General features: G+C 39.0%; 1 protein-coding gene across 1 annotated transcript; it reads left to right on the forward strand.

Moving 5' to 3' along the window:
• Positions 1 to 8214: 8214 nt before the first annotated feature.
• On the forward strand, positions 8215 to 11543 carry LOC139464183 (uncharacterized). Its single transcript, XM_071245709.1, has 2 exons — positions 8215 to 8265; positions 10088 to 11543. The coding sequence occupies exons 1-2, from the start codon at positions 8215 to 8217 to the stop codon at positions 11468 to 11470; spliced, it is 1434 nt and encodes a 477-aa protein (XP_071101810.1). The 3' UTR covers positions 11471 to 11543.
• Positions 11544 to 14541: the final 2998 nt, after the last annotated feature.

Genomic DNA, 14541 nt, shown 5'->3' on the forward strand with positions numbered 1-14541 from the left:
TATTTTTGGTAGATTGTTAGAAAATAGTTCATGTCCTTGCATATAATCTTCTTATCATTGAAACTTGATATGTACAAACAAAAATTGGGGTTGATATCAACATCTCGGAGTTGTGACTTCATCCGTATTCCAAGTGGAGGGATGGTTGTTTTGTTTGTTTCAAGTGGATCAAATCACTCTCAAATCACAGTTTGAACCATGTTCAGTTATATACTGCAAGGCAAATTTAGTTAGTCTGTCAAAGAGAGATGGTTCATTGGCTTACACATACAACTTTTCAACAGGTGACGGTCTGAAGGCCCCAAGACACAGGCGTAGTTCTTGATTATGTATTGTATCAATGTTCTTTAAGTCGGACTGTCGAGCAGAACCATCGATTATGCACCCATAGTCTAGTTTTGATCTAATTAAGGATCTGTGTAGATAAAGAAGGGCACTACAATCAGCATCTAGTAATTAGTCATATCTAATGCTTTCAAGCATTTGTTCGGAGTGCCTTTATATTTGATATAAAGATAGTTTACTATCAAATATAATTCCCCCAAATTTAGTCTCTTTTACCACACTTATAGGAGTTCCATCTAAATGTAAGTCGGGACGACATTATGCAAATTCCACATCTTACAAAATGCAGACATTGTGTCTTGGATTTGGAAAATCTAAACCCATTATCCAATAACTACTTATGAATTTTGTTGAGGCACAGTCGGAATTTCCTTTAAATATTATTCATGTGCTTTGCACGAAAACATATACATAATTCGACAAAATACAATGAGTCGTCTATGTCATCTTTTGAAACATGAACAATCCTATTTATTTCACTAAACAAAGTGACTGATAAAATCCTGCCTTGTGGAACTCCTATTTCCTGCTAAAAAAATTCGGATAAAATAGATCCAACCCTTACATTGAACTGTCTATCTTTTGAAAAAAATAAAATAAATTCAGTCATTCGAACACATAATACTATATCATGAAGATCTTCCATAAGACCATGTTTCCATGTTGTGTTGTATACCTTTTTAAGATCGTAGAATACTGCATCAACATGATGTTTATTGATTATAGCATTTCTAATAAAAGTTTCAAAATGAACTAAATGGTCAACGGTGCTTCTTTGGTGCCTGAAACACTGAACACCAGTGATCGTGCTGTTTGAGTCTTATCCTGGATTTTCTAGCTTTTTGGCATTTATTGTTTAAACCATGGCTTATGTAATATTGAACATTTTTGGGGGTACTGTGGTATTCTAATTTTAGTTTGTCTCTGCAATGAAATATCAAATCTATTCCGAAATTCCAGTCAGCGATTGGAATGACACTAACTATAACTGTTGGAGAGTTATCACCTCCATAAAGGCCATCATGAACTGATAAAGACAATGCTTTGAAAGTGGTCATTCAGACTACCGATCCTGGTTATGGATGATGCCTTTGAGGTTGAGGGATCTATGAGCATACCTTTGATCTGGATATCTGCCTTTTTAGTTGATTCAAGAAGGGTAGCAGCTTCTTTAGTTTTGCATTCCACCAGAATAGCTCCAAACTGCATCCTCTGTTTTACGTTTTATTGCTTTTGCCAGTAGAAAGGGTGGTGTTCCTACGGGAACAAATGACACCAGTCAAAACCGGGAATCATCATTTGTAAAAATGATGCGTCAAATTTGGAAATATTCTCCACACTCATAATAATAATACATATTATGCACCTACGTTATCCCTAGTGCCTATTTCACTGTAGGAATACAATCGAGTTCAAACATATCACCAGACGGAAAGGGCCGTTAAATGGTTGTATGGTTTTAGACAAAAAGCGTATAAGATACTAGTAGTCAGACCAGGGACGATAGCATAACCCTATGTCGATAGCACTTATAATTAATTCTTTCTGAGTCCCCTGGACATTTTCGTGTTTCACTGCATTAAGTTTCTTTCAAGCAATCACTCTCTCTAAACAAAACGCTATAACGATTATGTGATACATGTATGACATTAAACCATAAGGATGACACAATGAGGACGTCCGTCAAGTTGTGCTAGATTAAGACATTGAGTTTTTGGGGTTTAAAGCTGCTTTAAATGGTATTTGCAGATGTCAAATGCCGCAGACGTAAAGGCATTTACTGAAAATACAAGCGACACGACCCTTTCCACGTCATAAGTAATCTCTGCTAAAAGCAGGGTTCATTGTACGATTTCCATTTTTCAACACGCATGTGTTTATGAATCACCATGAAACAGTGATGATGCAAGGTGTTCGCGAGAAACGTGAACGTATCCTACCCCACCAGTAGCAAATGTAACAAACACATGCAAAGACAAGTTAAATGTTTACCCGCATAAACACGATCGGTGCTGTCACACCTCAGCATAAAAATAAACTCTGCACATCTATTGTAAAACATGTCGATACATGCCGGCGGACAACCTAACTGATGAGAAGCACATTAGCTGTAGGGTTCGGGCATGGGACCTTTAGACATCCTTGTTCAATTCATCACTTATGACGAAAGACAGATAGCGTATGTAATTTACAAAACATTGCATTGCATTGCAATTTAATGTTGCATCACTGGTAATTGCATAACTGTTAATAGACATTACAATGAAGGTTTTAGATTACAATTTGGCACATGATGGAAGTACCAACTCTCCCACAACTGTGATGCATCCCCATCACATTACTTCATCAACCAGACAATAGCATGTTGATGAAAGGCAACGTTTGCTTTTAAACTACTAATCACCTACTATGACATGATGAAAGGGTTGCGTATTTATACGGTGAATCAATGTCTAGCGGCAATATCGACTGACCTGCCTGATCTGACAACCCGTAAGTCTGGGAACTATATTAGGTGATGCAACATGCATTTTCAAACATGGAAGATATTAAATACCACCACGAGGAGAACTAGCTGCTAGCATGACGGTAACTCCTAAACAACACAACGTAACAGGAAGTGACGTTAAGCCACCTCACAATGCCATTCTGCAATTTTTGGCCACGAACTTTACGCTAGTGGCTTGTCGCCAGATATCTCAAATAAAACTTTGTCCTCCTCTGTTTGATAATGATTGAACCGGCTCCGTTAGTAAAGCCGATCCAAACCAACTGCTTGGGACTGTGGCGAAATCCTCTGTAGATTGTTTCAACATGCACCGCGTCCTCTCAGCAGTGTGAGTTCCATCGGGGGATTGCTGTCTCAAATTACCTCAGAGGATTTGTGTGTGGTGCTGATAAAAGACCTTTGATCATTCGCTTCCCTGCTGTAATGATGGACTTCAGGAAACTAAGCACATGTTAACACAACATTACACTTCAGTCGAGTTACGGAATCTAAATTATTGGATTTTTTTCAACCAAACAATACCACAGCGGAATCGTTTACCACAATTCCGGCATGTTCTTGGGGAAAATGGACCGATAAACCAAACGTCATATCAGGAAAAGAACCTTGATTGAGACAGTTGGTCCACCTGTTCATCCCGGTGGTGGCAAAGCAAAAGGTGACAAGAGGGTTTATTGGCAGTGTGGAAACCTGATTGAAATTCGTCTTTGCCCTTACAATTCATGTTAAAGTCCCCTCAAGGGATCAGTGAAGGTTCCTGATTATCCATGCAGGAGCTAGAGAAGGTTCTCTCTTCTCGTCAGGCCACTTGGTAATACATTTGGAAATTGCATCACCAGACATGGGAGGGCCGGGGCTTCAAAGACTTTTAAATCAAGTAGGAATCAATGCAGTCACTGCTGGTAATCATCGTTTTGATCATGTTTCATAACGTAAGCGGCTTTTCGGAAACACCCCACAGTGCTCTTTCGTTTGTATGGCGACTGACTCCGGATCCTACTGACATGACACACAGTTTTGTATAGGTTATAACGATTTTTGTTTAATTACTGAATGGAGTTGAGATTCCAGCCAGCAGGTGCCTGTCATTGACATCAGGAACTATTGCAGTCGTAGCCAAGGTCGACGCTAGCTGCCGGGCAAATGAGGAAGTGTTACTTTCGCTGTCATGAACGTAACCTAAAATTAGGCCATGCCATTTGAATGCGATCGTATACACTAACATATTATTTACGGGCTCATTTGACGTTGTGAAGACTTGTCTAATTATGTAGGAAGACTCAAGACATAATGGTTAAATATCCAGTTATTTGCTATGATATATTACGTTTTACCCAAACCAGGTGACTAAAATCAAAACTGATTCCGAACTAATAGCTAAACGTATCTTTAAGACAGTGAATATTTGTTTCTTCCAGCCTTGGTATATATGAAATACATTCCGAAATAAGGTACTTCTATCAAAGTGTCGATTCAGATGCTCGACCTGCTACACTGGTATTAAAGTGCCCAATGTTCAGTCACATTTCCAACTAGTGACGAAAGATTGCAAAATTAAATGGCCTTGATGCCATTATCACGTCAAAGTAAATTGACTTTTTGCACTTCAAATTTCACGCTAAGATGGCAAAGGATTAATCCTTCGGCAAAGAATGACTTGGAGATTATGGAGCATGATAAATCTAATCAAAGCATTAATCGTGTTCACGGGTTACAATGTGGCGCTATTTAATCCCGCCCAGAAAGCAATGACTTAAGATAAAACCTTATGTTTACGACTGACTCACTCAGTTTGGTAACAGCGCTCTAGAAGTTACAACTGATTCTTTAGGGCGAGTGTTAAATTCCCCAACGCAGGCACAATGCCATCAATTTTGCTGTTTACAACAGCGATGACGGTAATAGTGATCTTTCTGTTGACAGGAATCAATGGACAGGAAAAACCTCGCTCCCTCATCTAACTTTATTAAACTAAACAAGATTATTATATTTGTGTTGCGAGATTTATGAGAAAAATACCAATGGTATATTTCATTCCAACATCAATAACGTTTTATCTCATTATATGCAGGAATAGATTAACCATCACAAGATGGATTCCAACACAGTGAATACCTTCGGCTCTTCTGGTTGTCACTTCACCCCCAAGAGGCAGTTCTGGAAACATTTGTTGGCTTGACGCCTTAGAGTTAAGGAACAAATTATTTCCATGAGTTCTGTTATGATGTTTCCCGAGTTTTACTGAGATAAACATTGCGTGGAATCGCAACCGGGTCTCGAGGTGACGAACCAGCGTTTCACCCACTATATGGTAATTCCCATCTACCCCAAATATCATTGGTTAACCTTGGAAAGTAGAGGATTTATTACCCATGGCATGCAATAGAGCAGTTGAGCTTAACTGTGTAGCAGGAAAACTACTTCAATATATAAATGTGATTCAAAGTCTCATCTCGTCAGTCTTACTGTTTTAATGGAAAATTGAATGTTGAGAAAATTTGTAGCCAAATAAACCTCACAGTGCAACTGTGAGGATGAAGATGAAGTGTTACTGCGAGAATACTGTCAATTGAAACAGGAGAAGATAAAGTGTATAATTTGACAATTGTCAATTTAATGTAGATAGCGGACGATATACAGTGTACAGTGCGTCAATAGTGAGTAAGTATGGTTTTACGCCACTTTTAGCAATATTCCAGTAATATCACAGCGGGGGACACAGTGTACAACTTAAACAGTGTAGTCTTGCAAAGAGGTGGATGAAGGGATAATGGAGATTTATTAAAGAAAAACGAAAGCTAAGTTGTGAAAATAGTGTCTATTTAGGTAGTACATATTGCGGCAGGGGTCTACAAGTTGCATTGCAATTGATATATTCGTTGATAACGTCATAGTAACTGGAATCTACCGATTGAACAGTGAACCATGCACTCGGGAGGATAAATACACTTACCTTTTAAGGTGCTTAGTATTGTAAATGAGTTCAAGAACATCAATACCGACTGTCAATTTGACCCTCCCTACACAAGAAGCGACAGTTTCCAGAAGGATGACAGGCACTGTAGGTTGGATTAGTCAGTCTCTCTCTCTATAGTCCTCTCTATAGGAAATTTATGTCTGAAGGGTAAACACTAGATTATACAAAATCGTAATGGTTGTTCCTTTCTTAGCACATGGTGCTGGCGTACTCATTTATCTAACGTAATGTTCGTAATCTGAAGGAGCACTCTACGGATCTGTTAGTTTACTCCGTTAGTAAAGCCAGTCAGTAAACACCGCTTGAGACTGTGGTGAACCTTTTCTGTAGATTGTCCTAAAATGCACCGCATTCTTTTAGCAGTGTGAGTTCTATCTGTCTCAATTTTTTTGTGTCTGGTGTTAACAAAAGACCTTAATGTAATACTGTGCAGAAATATTTAAATATTGCCTCTGGATTTACATTCACATCACATTCACATCATGACCACATCCGCCTACCACACCTTTGGACCTTCAGTCTAACAGACATGTTGATATGACATTCATCGTGTCTGTTTTCGGAACGGTTTCTTCTCATGGGTAAAATGTCAAAATGGAGGCGAACTGTTTCCTGGCTGTTGATTAATTGTCAACGCATATACAGAGCATGTTCCCTAAGTCAACACATGTTTTTTACCGATTTTATATTATCAGCTGCGCGTTTTCGATGGTCAGTTAGTCAGATGGTCACAATGTACCCTCCCCTCAACTGAAATCAACTATTCAAATTTGAAAATGATCTCCACTCCACTTACCCTAAAACACTCCAACCCCAGCCCCATCCCTTGTCACTGAAGTTAAGATTTGAATTGCACCTTTAATAAATCCTTGATCCCACTCTGTTAACTGACCTGACAGTTTCAGTAGAAAAACTGTTGCGAAACGCACACAGGAGCGAATGCACTAATCTGTTAAAATGTATCAATGTGGTACATTTTATATGATGAGCGTGTCGCTGAATAGGATGCCAAGAATATATAATCTTATAAACAACATTCAGATGTCTTCATTTCAAGAACGACATATTGTACTACTGGCACAACTCACTACAACTATTTCTTCAATAGTAAAGGGAAATTATTCGTTGGAAATTGGTTGAAGGATATTCGATATAAACCATCCTTTAACAGACACGTCCTCTAATCCTTGACAACAATGCCAGGATAACAATGTATCAGTGTTCGGTGACAGAATAATGACAGGTTTCACAACATAATAATACAAAAGTATGCACCTTCTTTATCCCCAGTGCGTATTTGAATGTACGAATACATCCGAGTCCAAACATATCACCAGACGGAAAAAGTCCGTTAAGTTGTTGTAGTATTTTCGACTGAAAGCTTGTCAGATAGTCACACAAGGAAGATAGTGTGATCTCGTCTCGTTAGCACTACTAACTAATTCCCTCTGAGTCCCCTGGACATTTTCATGTTTCACTGCATTAAGTTTCTTTCAAGCAGTCTCTCGCTCTAAACCTAACACAATAACGATAATGTGATACATGTGTGACAGGAAACCACAAAGGAGACCCAATGAGAGCGCCCGAAAAATTGTTCTATTCCCTTAAAGACTGAGACAGTTACTGAGTGGGGTTTAACTCTGCTTTAAATGGTATTTTGCACATGTCAAATGTGATAGATGTTTACAAATTTACTGAAAATACAAGCGACACAAACTTTCAATAGTCTAAAAAATAGTCCTAAAAGTAGTGTTTATTGTAGGATATCCACTATTCCATACGCATGTGTTTATGATAATGCCAGTTGTTCGCGAGAAATATGACCGTTTCTAACGCCATCAGTAGCAAATATAACAAACACATGCAAAGGCAAATCCAATGTTTACCTGAACAAACACGGTGAAGTGCTCTCAAACACATGATGATAATAAACTCTGCCCATCGATCATAACACGTCAATACATGCCAGCAGACAATCTGACTGATGAGAAGCACATGAGCTGTAGGGGCCGGGCATGGGACCTTTAGACGGGACCACTGATGACAGAAGACAGCTGGTGTATGTAATTTACAAAACTTAACATAACACAACTGTTAATAGACATTACAATGAAGGTTTTAGATTACAATTTGACATGTGCCGGAAGTATCAACTCTCACACAACTGATGCATTCCCATCACAGTACTTCATCAACCAGAAAGTAGCATGTTGATCAAAGCATGTTGTTTTTAAACTACTAATCACCTACAGATGACGTGATGAAAGGGTTGCGGCAATGAGACTACGTATTTATAAGGTGAATCAATTTCTAGCAGCAATATCGACTGACCTGTCTGATTTGACAACCCTTTAGTCTGGGAACTATATTAGCATTTTCCAACATGGAAGATATCCCAATACCATCACGAGGAGAACTAGCTGCTATCATGACGGTAACATCTCAACAACACAACGTAACAGGAAGTGACGTTAAGCCATCCCACAATGCCATTCTGCAATTTTTGACCATGAACTTTACGCTAATGGCTTGTCGCCAGATATATCAAATACGACTTTGTCCTTTTCTGTTTCATAATGATTGGACCAGCTCAGCTAGTAAAGCCAATCCATACCCACTGCTTGGTACTGTGGCGAAATCCTCTGTAGATTGTCTCAACATGCACTGCGTCATTTCAGCAGTGTGAGTTCCATACAGGGGTGGTTGTTTCAAATTACCTCAGAGGATTTGTGTGTGGTGCTGATAAAAGACCTTTGATAATTCGCGTCCCTGCTGTAATGATGGAATTCAGGAAAGTTGAATCAATTTCTGGAGGCGATATTGACTGACCTGCCTGGTCTGACAACCCGAAAGTCTGGGAACTGTATTAGGTGATTTAACATGGATTTTCCCAGCAGAGTTTTGTTGCAACCAAATTGCAGCAGGAGTCCATAACCCTTTTAAAGTGGCTTTTTAGGGGGAAAAGTTGATTCCAAACGTGATTAGAAATATGTTCACTGAACTGAGTATTTAATGGTTAAGGAGTTTGATCCTCAGGGTGCCTTCGTCGAGGGACAATTTGTGTATGGAAGAGATCCGAACATCACCTCGAGGAGAACCAGCTGCTAGCATGACGGAAACCCCAAACAACAAAACGTAACAGGAAGTGACGTTACAGCCACCAGAATACTCCCACAATGTCATTCTGCATTTTTTGTCCTAAACGTCTTCCACGATCTTTACGCTAATGGCTCGTCACCAGATCTCTTGTCCTCCTCTGTTTGATAATGATTGAACCGGCTCCGTTAGTAAAGCCAGTCCGTAACAACTGCTTGGGACTGTGGCGAAATCCTCTGTTGATCGTCTCAACTTGCACCGCGTCCTCTCAGCAGTGTGAGTTCCATCGGGGGATTGCTGTCTCAAATTACCTCAGAGGATTTGTGTGTGGTGCTGATAAAAGACCTTTGATCATTCGCGTCCCTGCTGTAATGATGGACTTCAGGAAACTAAGCACATGTTAACACAACATTACACTTCAGTCGAGTTACGGAATCTAAATTATTGGATTTTCAAACAAAAAAGTACCACAGTGGAATCGTTTACCACAATTCCGGCATGTTCCTGGAGAAGATGGATTGATAACCAAAGCGTCATATCAGGAAAAGAACCTTGATTGAAGAGTTGGTCCTACTTTTCATCCCGGTGATGATAACAAGGCGAAAAGGTTTACCAAAAGGCGAGAAGGGGGGTTTGGCTGTACAATTCATGAGAAAGTCCCCTCAAGGGATCAGCGAGGGTCCCTGATCAATACGTGCACCAGCTAGGGAACGTTCTCTCATCTCGTCAGGCCACTTGATGATGCATTTTGACATTGCATGTTTTCTCTCTCGGCACACACGGGAGGCGAGTCGAATGTTAAATCAAGTGGGAATCAATGCAGACATTGCTGGTTATCAGCCTATGTTTTCTGTGTCGGTGATATGTTACATAACTTGTGAGGTTTGACGGAAATATCACACAGAGTCGTTTGCTTTGAATCGCGAGTGACGTTGGATCATTCTGACATTGACGATATTCATTTTGTCACATAATTGTACCTGAGAAATGACGATTCTAGCATAGTTACTGAACGAAGTTGAGAGTCCAGCCAGCAGGCGCCTGTCATTGATATCAGCAATCATTTCAGTCATAGCCAAGATCGACTCAAGCTGCCGTTCAAATCAGGAAGTATTACTTTCACTGTAATGCACATGACCTGAAATCATGACTTTTGAAAGAGAACATATGCCTTAACATATGTTGATATGTTTAGCTGCAGTAAGGGAGTTCGTCAAGGATGTGTCCTTAGTCCCATTTTGTTTGCCTTGTTCATAAATGATCTTGCCATAGATATTGAATCCAGTTGCGCGCATGGTATCCAATTTCATCCAGATGTAGTTCAATTGTTTTTATTAATTTTCGCAGATGATGTCATTCTCATAGCAGATACTGTTTATGGTCTCCAGAAAAGAATCAATGTGTTAGAATGTTATTGTAAAGATTATTCATTAACAGTCAATATTGATAAAACTAAAGTAGTAGTTTTTAAAAATGGGAGTGTTCTTTCAAAATATGAAAAATGGGTTTACGATGGAAAATTGTTGGAATGTGTAACTACATATAAATACCTTGGTGTATTATTTTTTCGAAATCTATCTTGGAGTGCACATATATCTAATGTTGTTAATCAAGCTAAAAAGGTTTTGTTTAAGCTTTTGAAGTCCCTACAGCTAATTAAACCTACTCCTATGAATATTTTCTTTAAAATTTTTGATGCTAAAGTTGTGCCAGTACTTCTTTACGGTGCAGAAGTTTGGGGTTTATCTTTATCGTTTTGCGAGGAGATTGAAGTTGTTCATACACTTGCTTGTAAACGTATTTTAGGAGTTAAGTCAGCAACTTCCAATCATGTTGTGCGTGGAGAGTGTGGGAGATACCCTTTGTATATCTATGCTTTCAAAAGATGCTTGAATTATTGGTGTAAGATTTTAAAGATGCCCGATTCGCGTTATCCACGAAAAAGTTACAATATGCTTGTGCAGCAGGCCATAGCAGGTAAGACTAATTGGGCCTCTAGAGTTAAATTACTTTTGTACGCCTATGGCTTTGGCTACGTATGGGAAAATCAGCATCTTGTTATTTCTATTTCATTTATTGATGAGTTCATACAAAGATTAAAATGCTCTTATGAACAAGATTGGCATTTTGCTTTGACCAATAGCCCCAAGTATTCATCATATCTTTGTTATAAATTTAGGTTTAGCAGGGAATTTTATTTATCGGCAATTACAATCAATAAGTTTCGCGTTGCACTGGCACGTTTTAGAGCTAGCTCCCACTCGCTCCACATAGAAACCGGGAGATATTTTGGTATCCCAAGACAGCGAAGGTTATGTATGGTTTGTAAAACAGGCTATGTTGAGTCTAAATACCATTTTGTATTGGTTTGTGAAAAATATTATGCTCTCCGAGTGACATATATTCCTCAAAAATATTATGTAAATCCATCAATAGAACAATTTTACATACTTATGTCGTCTCTGCATCAGTCAACAATTAGAAGTCTGGCTTGTTATATTTACCACGCTTTTAAGTTAAGGAATTCATTTTTGCAGAAGTAATATTCTTTATCTATGAATGCCTTGCTGTTGTGTATTTAGGTGTACACAGTTGTATTTTTATACATGTCTGGTGAACCGAATTGTACTGTGGGCCGCTGGCCCACTCATGTACTGAATAAACAGATTAGAACACCAGAATATTATATTCACAGCACTATTTGACAAGATTTAGTGAAACTGAATATGAAATACTTTACCAAACTGAATAAATCAAGACATGTATGTTTAATACATACTTTTCTGTAATAGATTCAACTGAATAAAATCAAAACTTGTTACAAATTGATATCCAAACGCATCCTTCGCATACTGATTATGGTTTGCACATATCCTGGGATCGTCACCAAATATATCCATTTTGCAATCTATATACATATGGCATACCTTCCGAATTAACGTATTCTACGTCTATAAAAGTATCGAGTTAGACGCCAGTCCTGCTGCACTGACTCTATTGTACGCATTGGCGAAGGAAGATTGCAAAATAAAATGGCCCGATTGTCATTATCACTTTAAAGTATACTGATTTTTTTACATGTTATGCAAAGATGGCAAACGATTGAACTTAGGGCAAAGAATGACGTTTGATTACTCATCGCGATCAATCTCATCAGAGCATATGCATATGAAGTAATCATGTTCACGGATTACGGTGTAACGCTGTTTAACCCTGGCCCAGAAGCAATGGATTAAGATAAAACCTTGTGTTTACAACTGACTCACTCTCTTTAGGAACTTTTCTCTGAAACACATAAAATGCTTTGTCGGGAGAGCGTTCCCTAAATCAGATACAATACCATCAATTTGCTGTTCACAACAGCGGGGATGAACGTAATAGTGACCCTTCTGTTTACTGGAATAATAGACAGGAAAGACCTCGCTCACTCATTTCACTTTAGTAAACTAAACAAGATTACTGTTTTTGTTTTGCCAGATTGATGAGAAAATCACGAAAGGAATGTTTCATTCTAAAATCGATGAGATTTCATCATGTTATATGTCGGAATAGAATGTTCATCACAGGACGGACACCAATCCCATGATTTTCTTCCTCTCTTCTGGCTGTCACTTCAACTTTAGGACGCAGTTCTTGAGCCACTTCGACTGTAAAAAACACACGTGTGTGCTTGTGCTCGATACCGATGTATAGAGCTAGCCCACTGAGATACTGTGCCGCTGTTTAATATGAATATCCGACTTGGACACAGTATACTGACTCCGAGCCGACTGCTTCTTGTTTTTGCCCCTTAATGCCGAGCGCCAGACAGGGTAACAACATGTACCCTCTTCTAACGTTTTTTGGTATAAAGCGACCTTTCCCTCTACGGGCGGACGCTCTACCACCAGACTCCGGGGGCGGTCATGGAAAATAAGAGAGCAGCTCAGCCTCAGTGTACCAGGAAAACTCTTTATTAAAGCAACAACACCTATTCCATATTCACAAGAATCGAATGTACGATGCTGACTATATCATGAGCATATGTTTTTGAATCACTATGACACCGTGATGATGCCAGGTGTTCGTGAAAAGGTGAGCGTAAAATTTCCTCACTTGTAGCACCCAACACACGAAAAGACAAATCAACATATGATACAAGTCACAATAGGGAATTGCATAGGACAGCATTCTTTGAACTGATGCGTCAAATTTGGAAATATCCTCCACACTGTAACTGTAATCTACCGCTGGAAGTGTGAACATTACACTTTGAAGGTTCAACAGACACACACATATTACATGCTTAGTATTTTAAATGAGTTCAAGGGCATTAGAACGACTGTTCATTTGACCAACCGGACACGAGAGGCGACAGTTTCCGGAAGGATGGCTGTCACATTAGTTCGGGTGAGACAGTTTTCCGTTCGGTGGTCCTCTCAAAAGGAAATTTATGTCTGAAGGGTAAACGCTAGATAATACTATTCGTCACTGCTCTTCCTTTCTGAGCACATGGTGCTGGCGAACTCATTTCTCTAACGTAATGTTCGTAAGGTGCAGACGCACTCTAAGAATTCGAACATTTGATATTCTTGAAGAGGGGGTTGTAAATATTTTGTTCTAGAAAATACTAACCAAATATTTCCTCAGGATTTACATTCACAACCCTCTCCCCATCCCACCTTTGGGCGTTCAGTCTAAACGACATATGTTGGCGTTCATGGTGTCTTCATATGGGTAAAATGTCAAATTGGGAGCAATCTGTTTCGTGGCGGTTTCAACACACACATAAGGAAGTCAACACATGTTTTCTACCTATTTTATGTTGTCAGTTGCGCATTCTCGATGGTTATTTGGTCAGATGGTCGCTGTGACCTCAAGTTCAGTCACTGTTGACCAGTCGCAGTCAGAAAAATATCTCATTTTAGGTAGCCGTGGTATTGCTGTTTTATGCTCTGTGTTTCTTTGGTATCAACGACAAAACCCCCAAAACATGTTCGTGTTATTGAAATATACGTGTTCATATTTGATTAATGTGGAAAAACCCACACCTAAGTGTTAAATGTTAGAAAAAACACACTCTCCCTTCCGCTGAAATCAACCATTGAAATTTGAATAATTACGATCTTCACTCCACCCAACCCAAAAACACTCCAACCCTAACACACCCTTGTCACCGAGGTAAAGAATTCGAAAATTTGAATTGCGCCGTTAAGCAAATCCTGAATCTGACTGTCCTCAAAGCCTGTGACAAAACGTACACAGTAGCGAATGCACAGGAGCGAATGAACTAATTCTGTGAAAATGTATCAATGTTGTATATTTTATGTAATGAATATGTCGCTGAATTGGGTGACAGGAATATATTTCATACACTACACGCATATGTTAGTTTTAAGAACGAAACACGTGTTCGATATATTGTACCAGTAGCACAAATCACTACAACTATTTCTTCAATAATAAAGTGAAATTATACGTCATACGTTTCGTGAAACATAACACAATAACTAAAATGTGATATCCGTATAACAGCAAATGACATGGGTGATACAACGAGAGCATCCGTCAAACTGTGCTATTTCATTAAAGATTAAGACAGTGAGTGAGTGAGGCTTAACGCTGCTTTGAAAGG

This window comes from Haliotis cracherodii, unplaced genomic scaffold (assembly GCF_022045235.1).
Source record: "Haliotis cracherodii isolate W230 unplaced genomic scaffold, xgHalCrac1.p SCAF_16, whole genome shotgun sequence".
NCBI lineage: Eukaryota > Metazoa > Mollusca > Gastropoda > Lepetellida > Haliotidae > Haliotis > Haliotis cracherodii.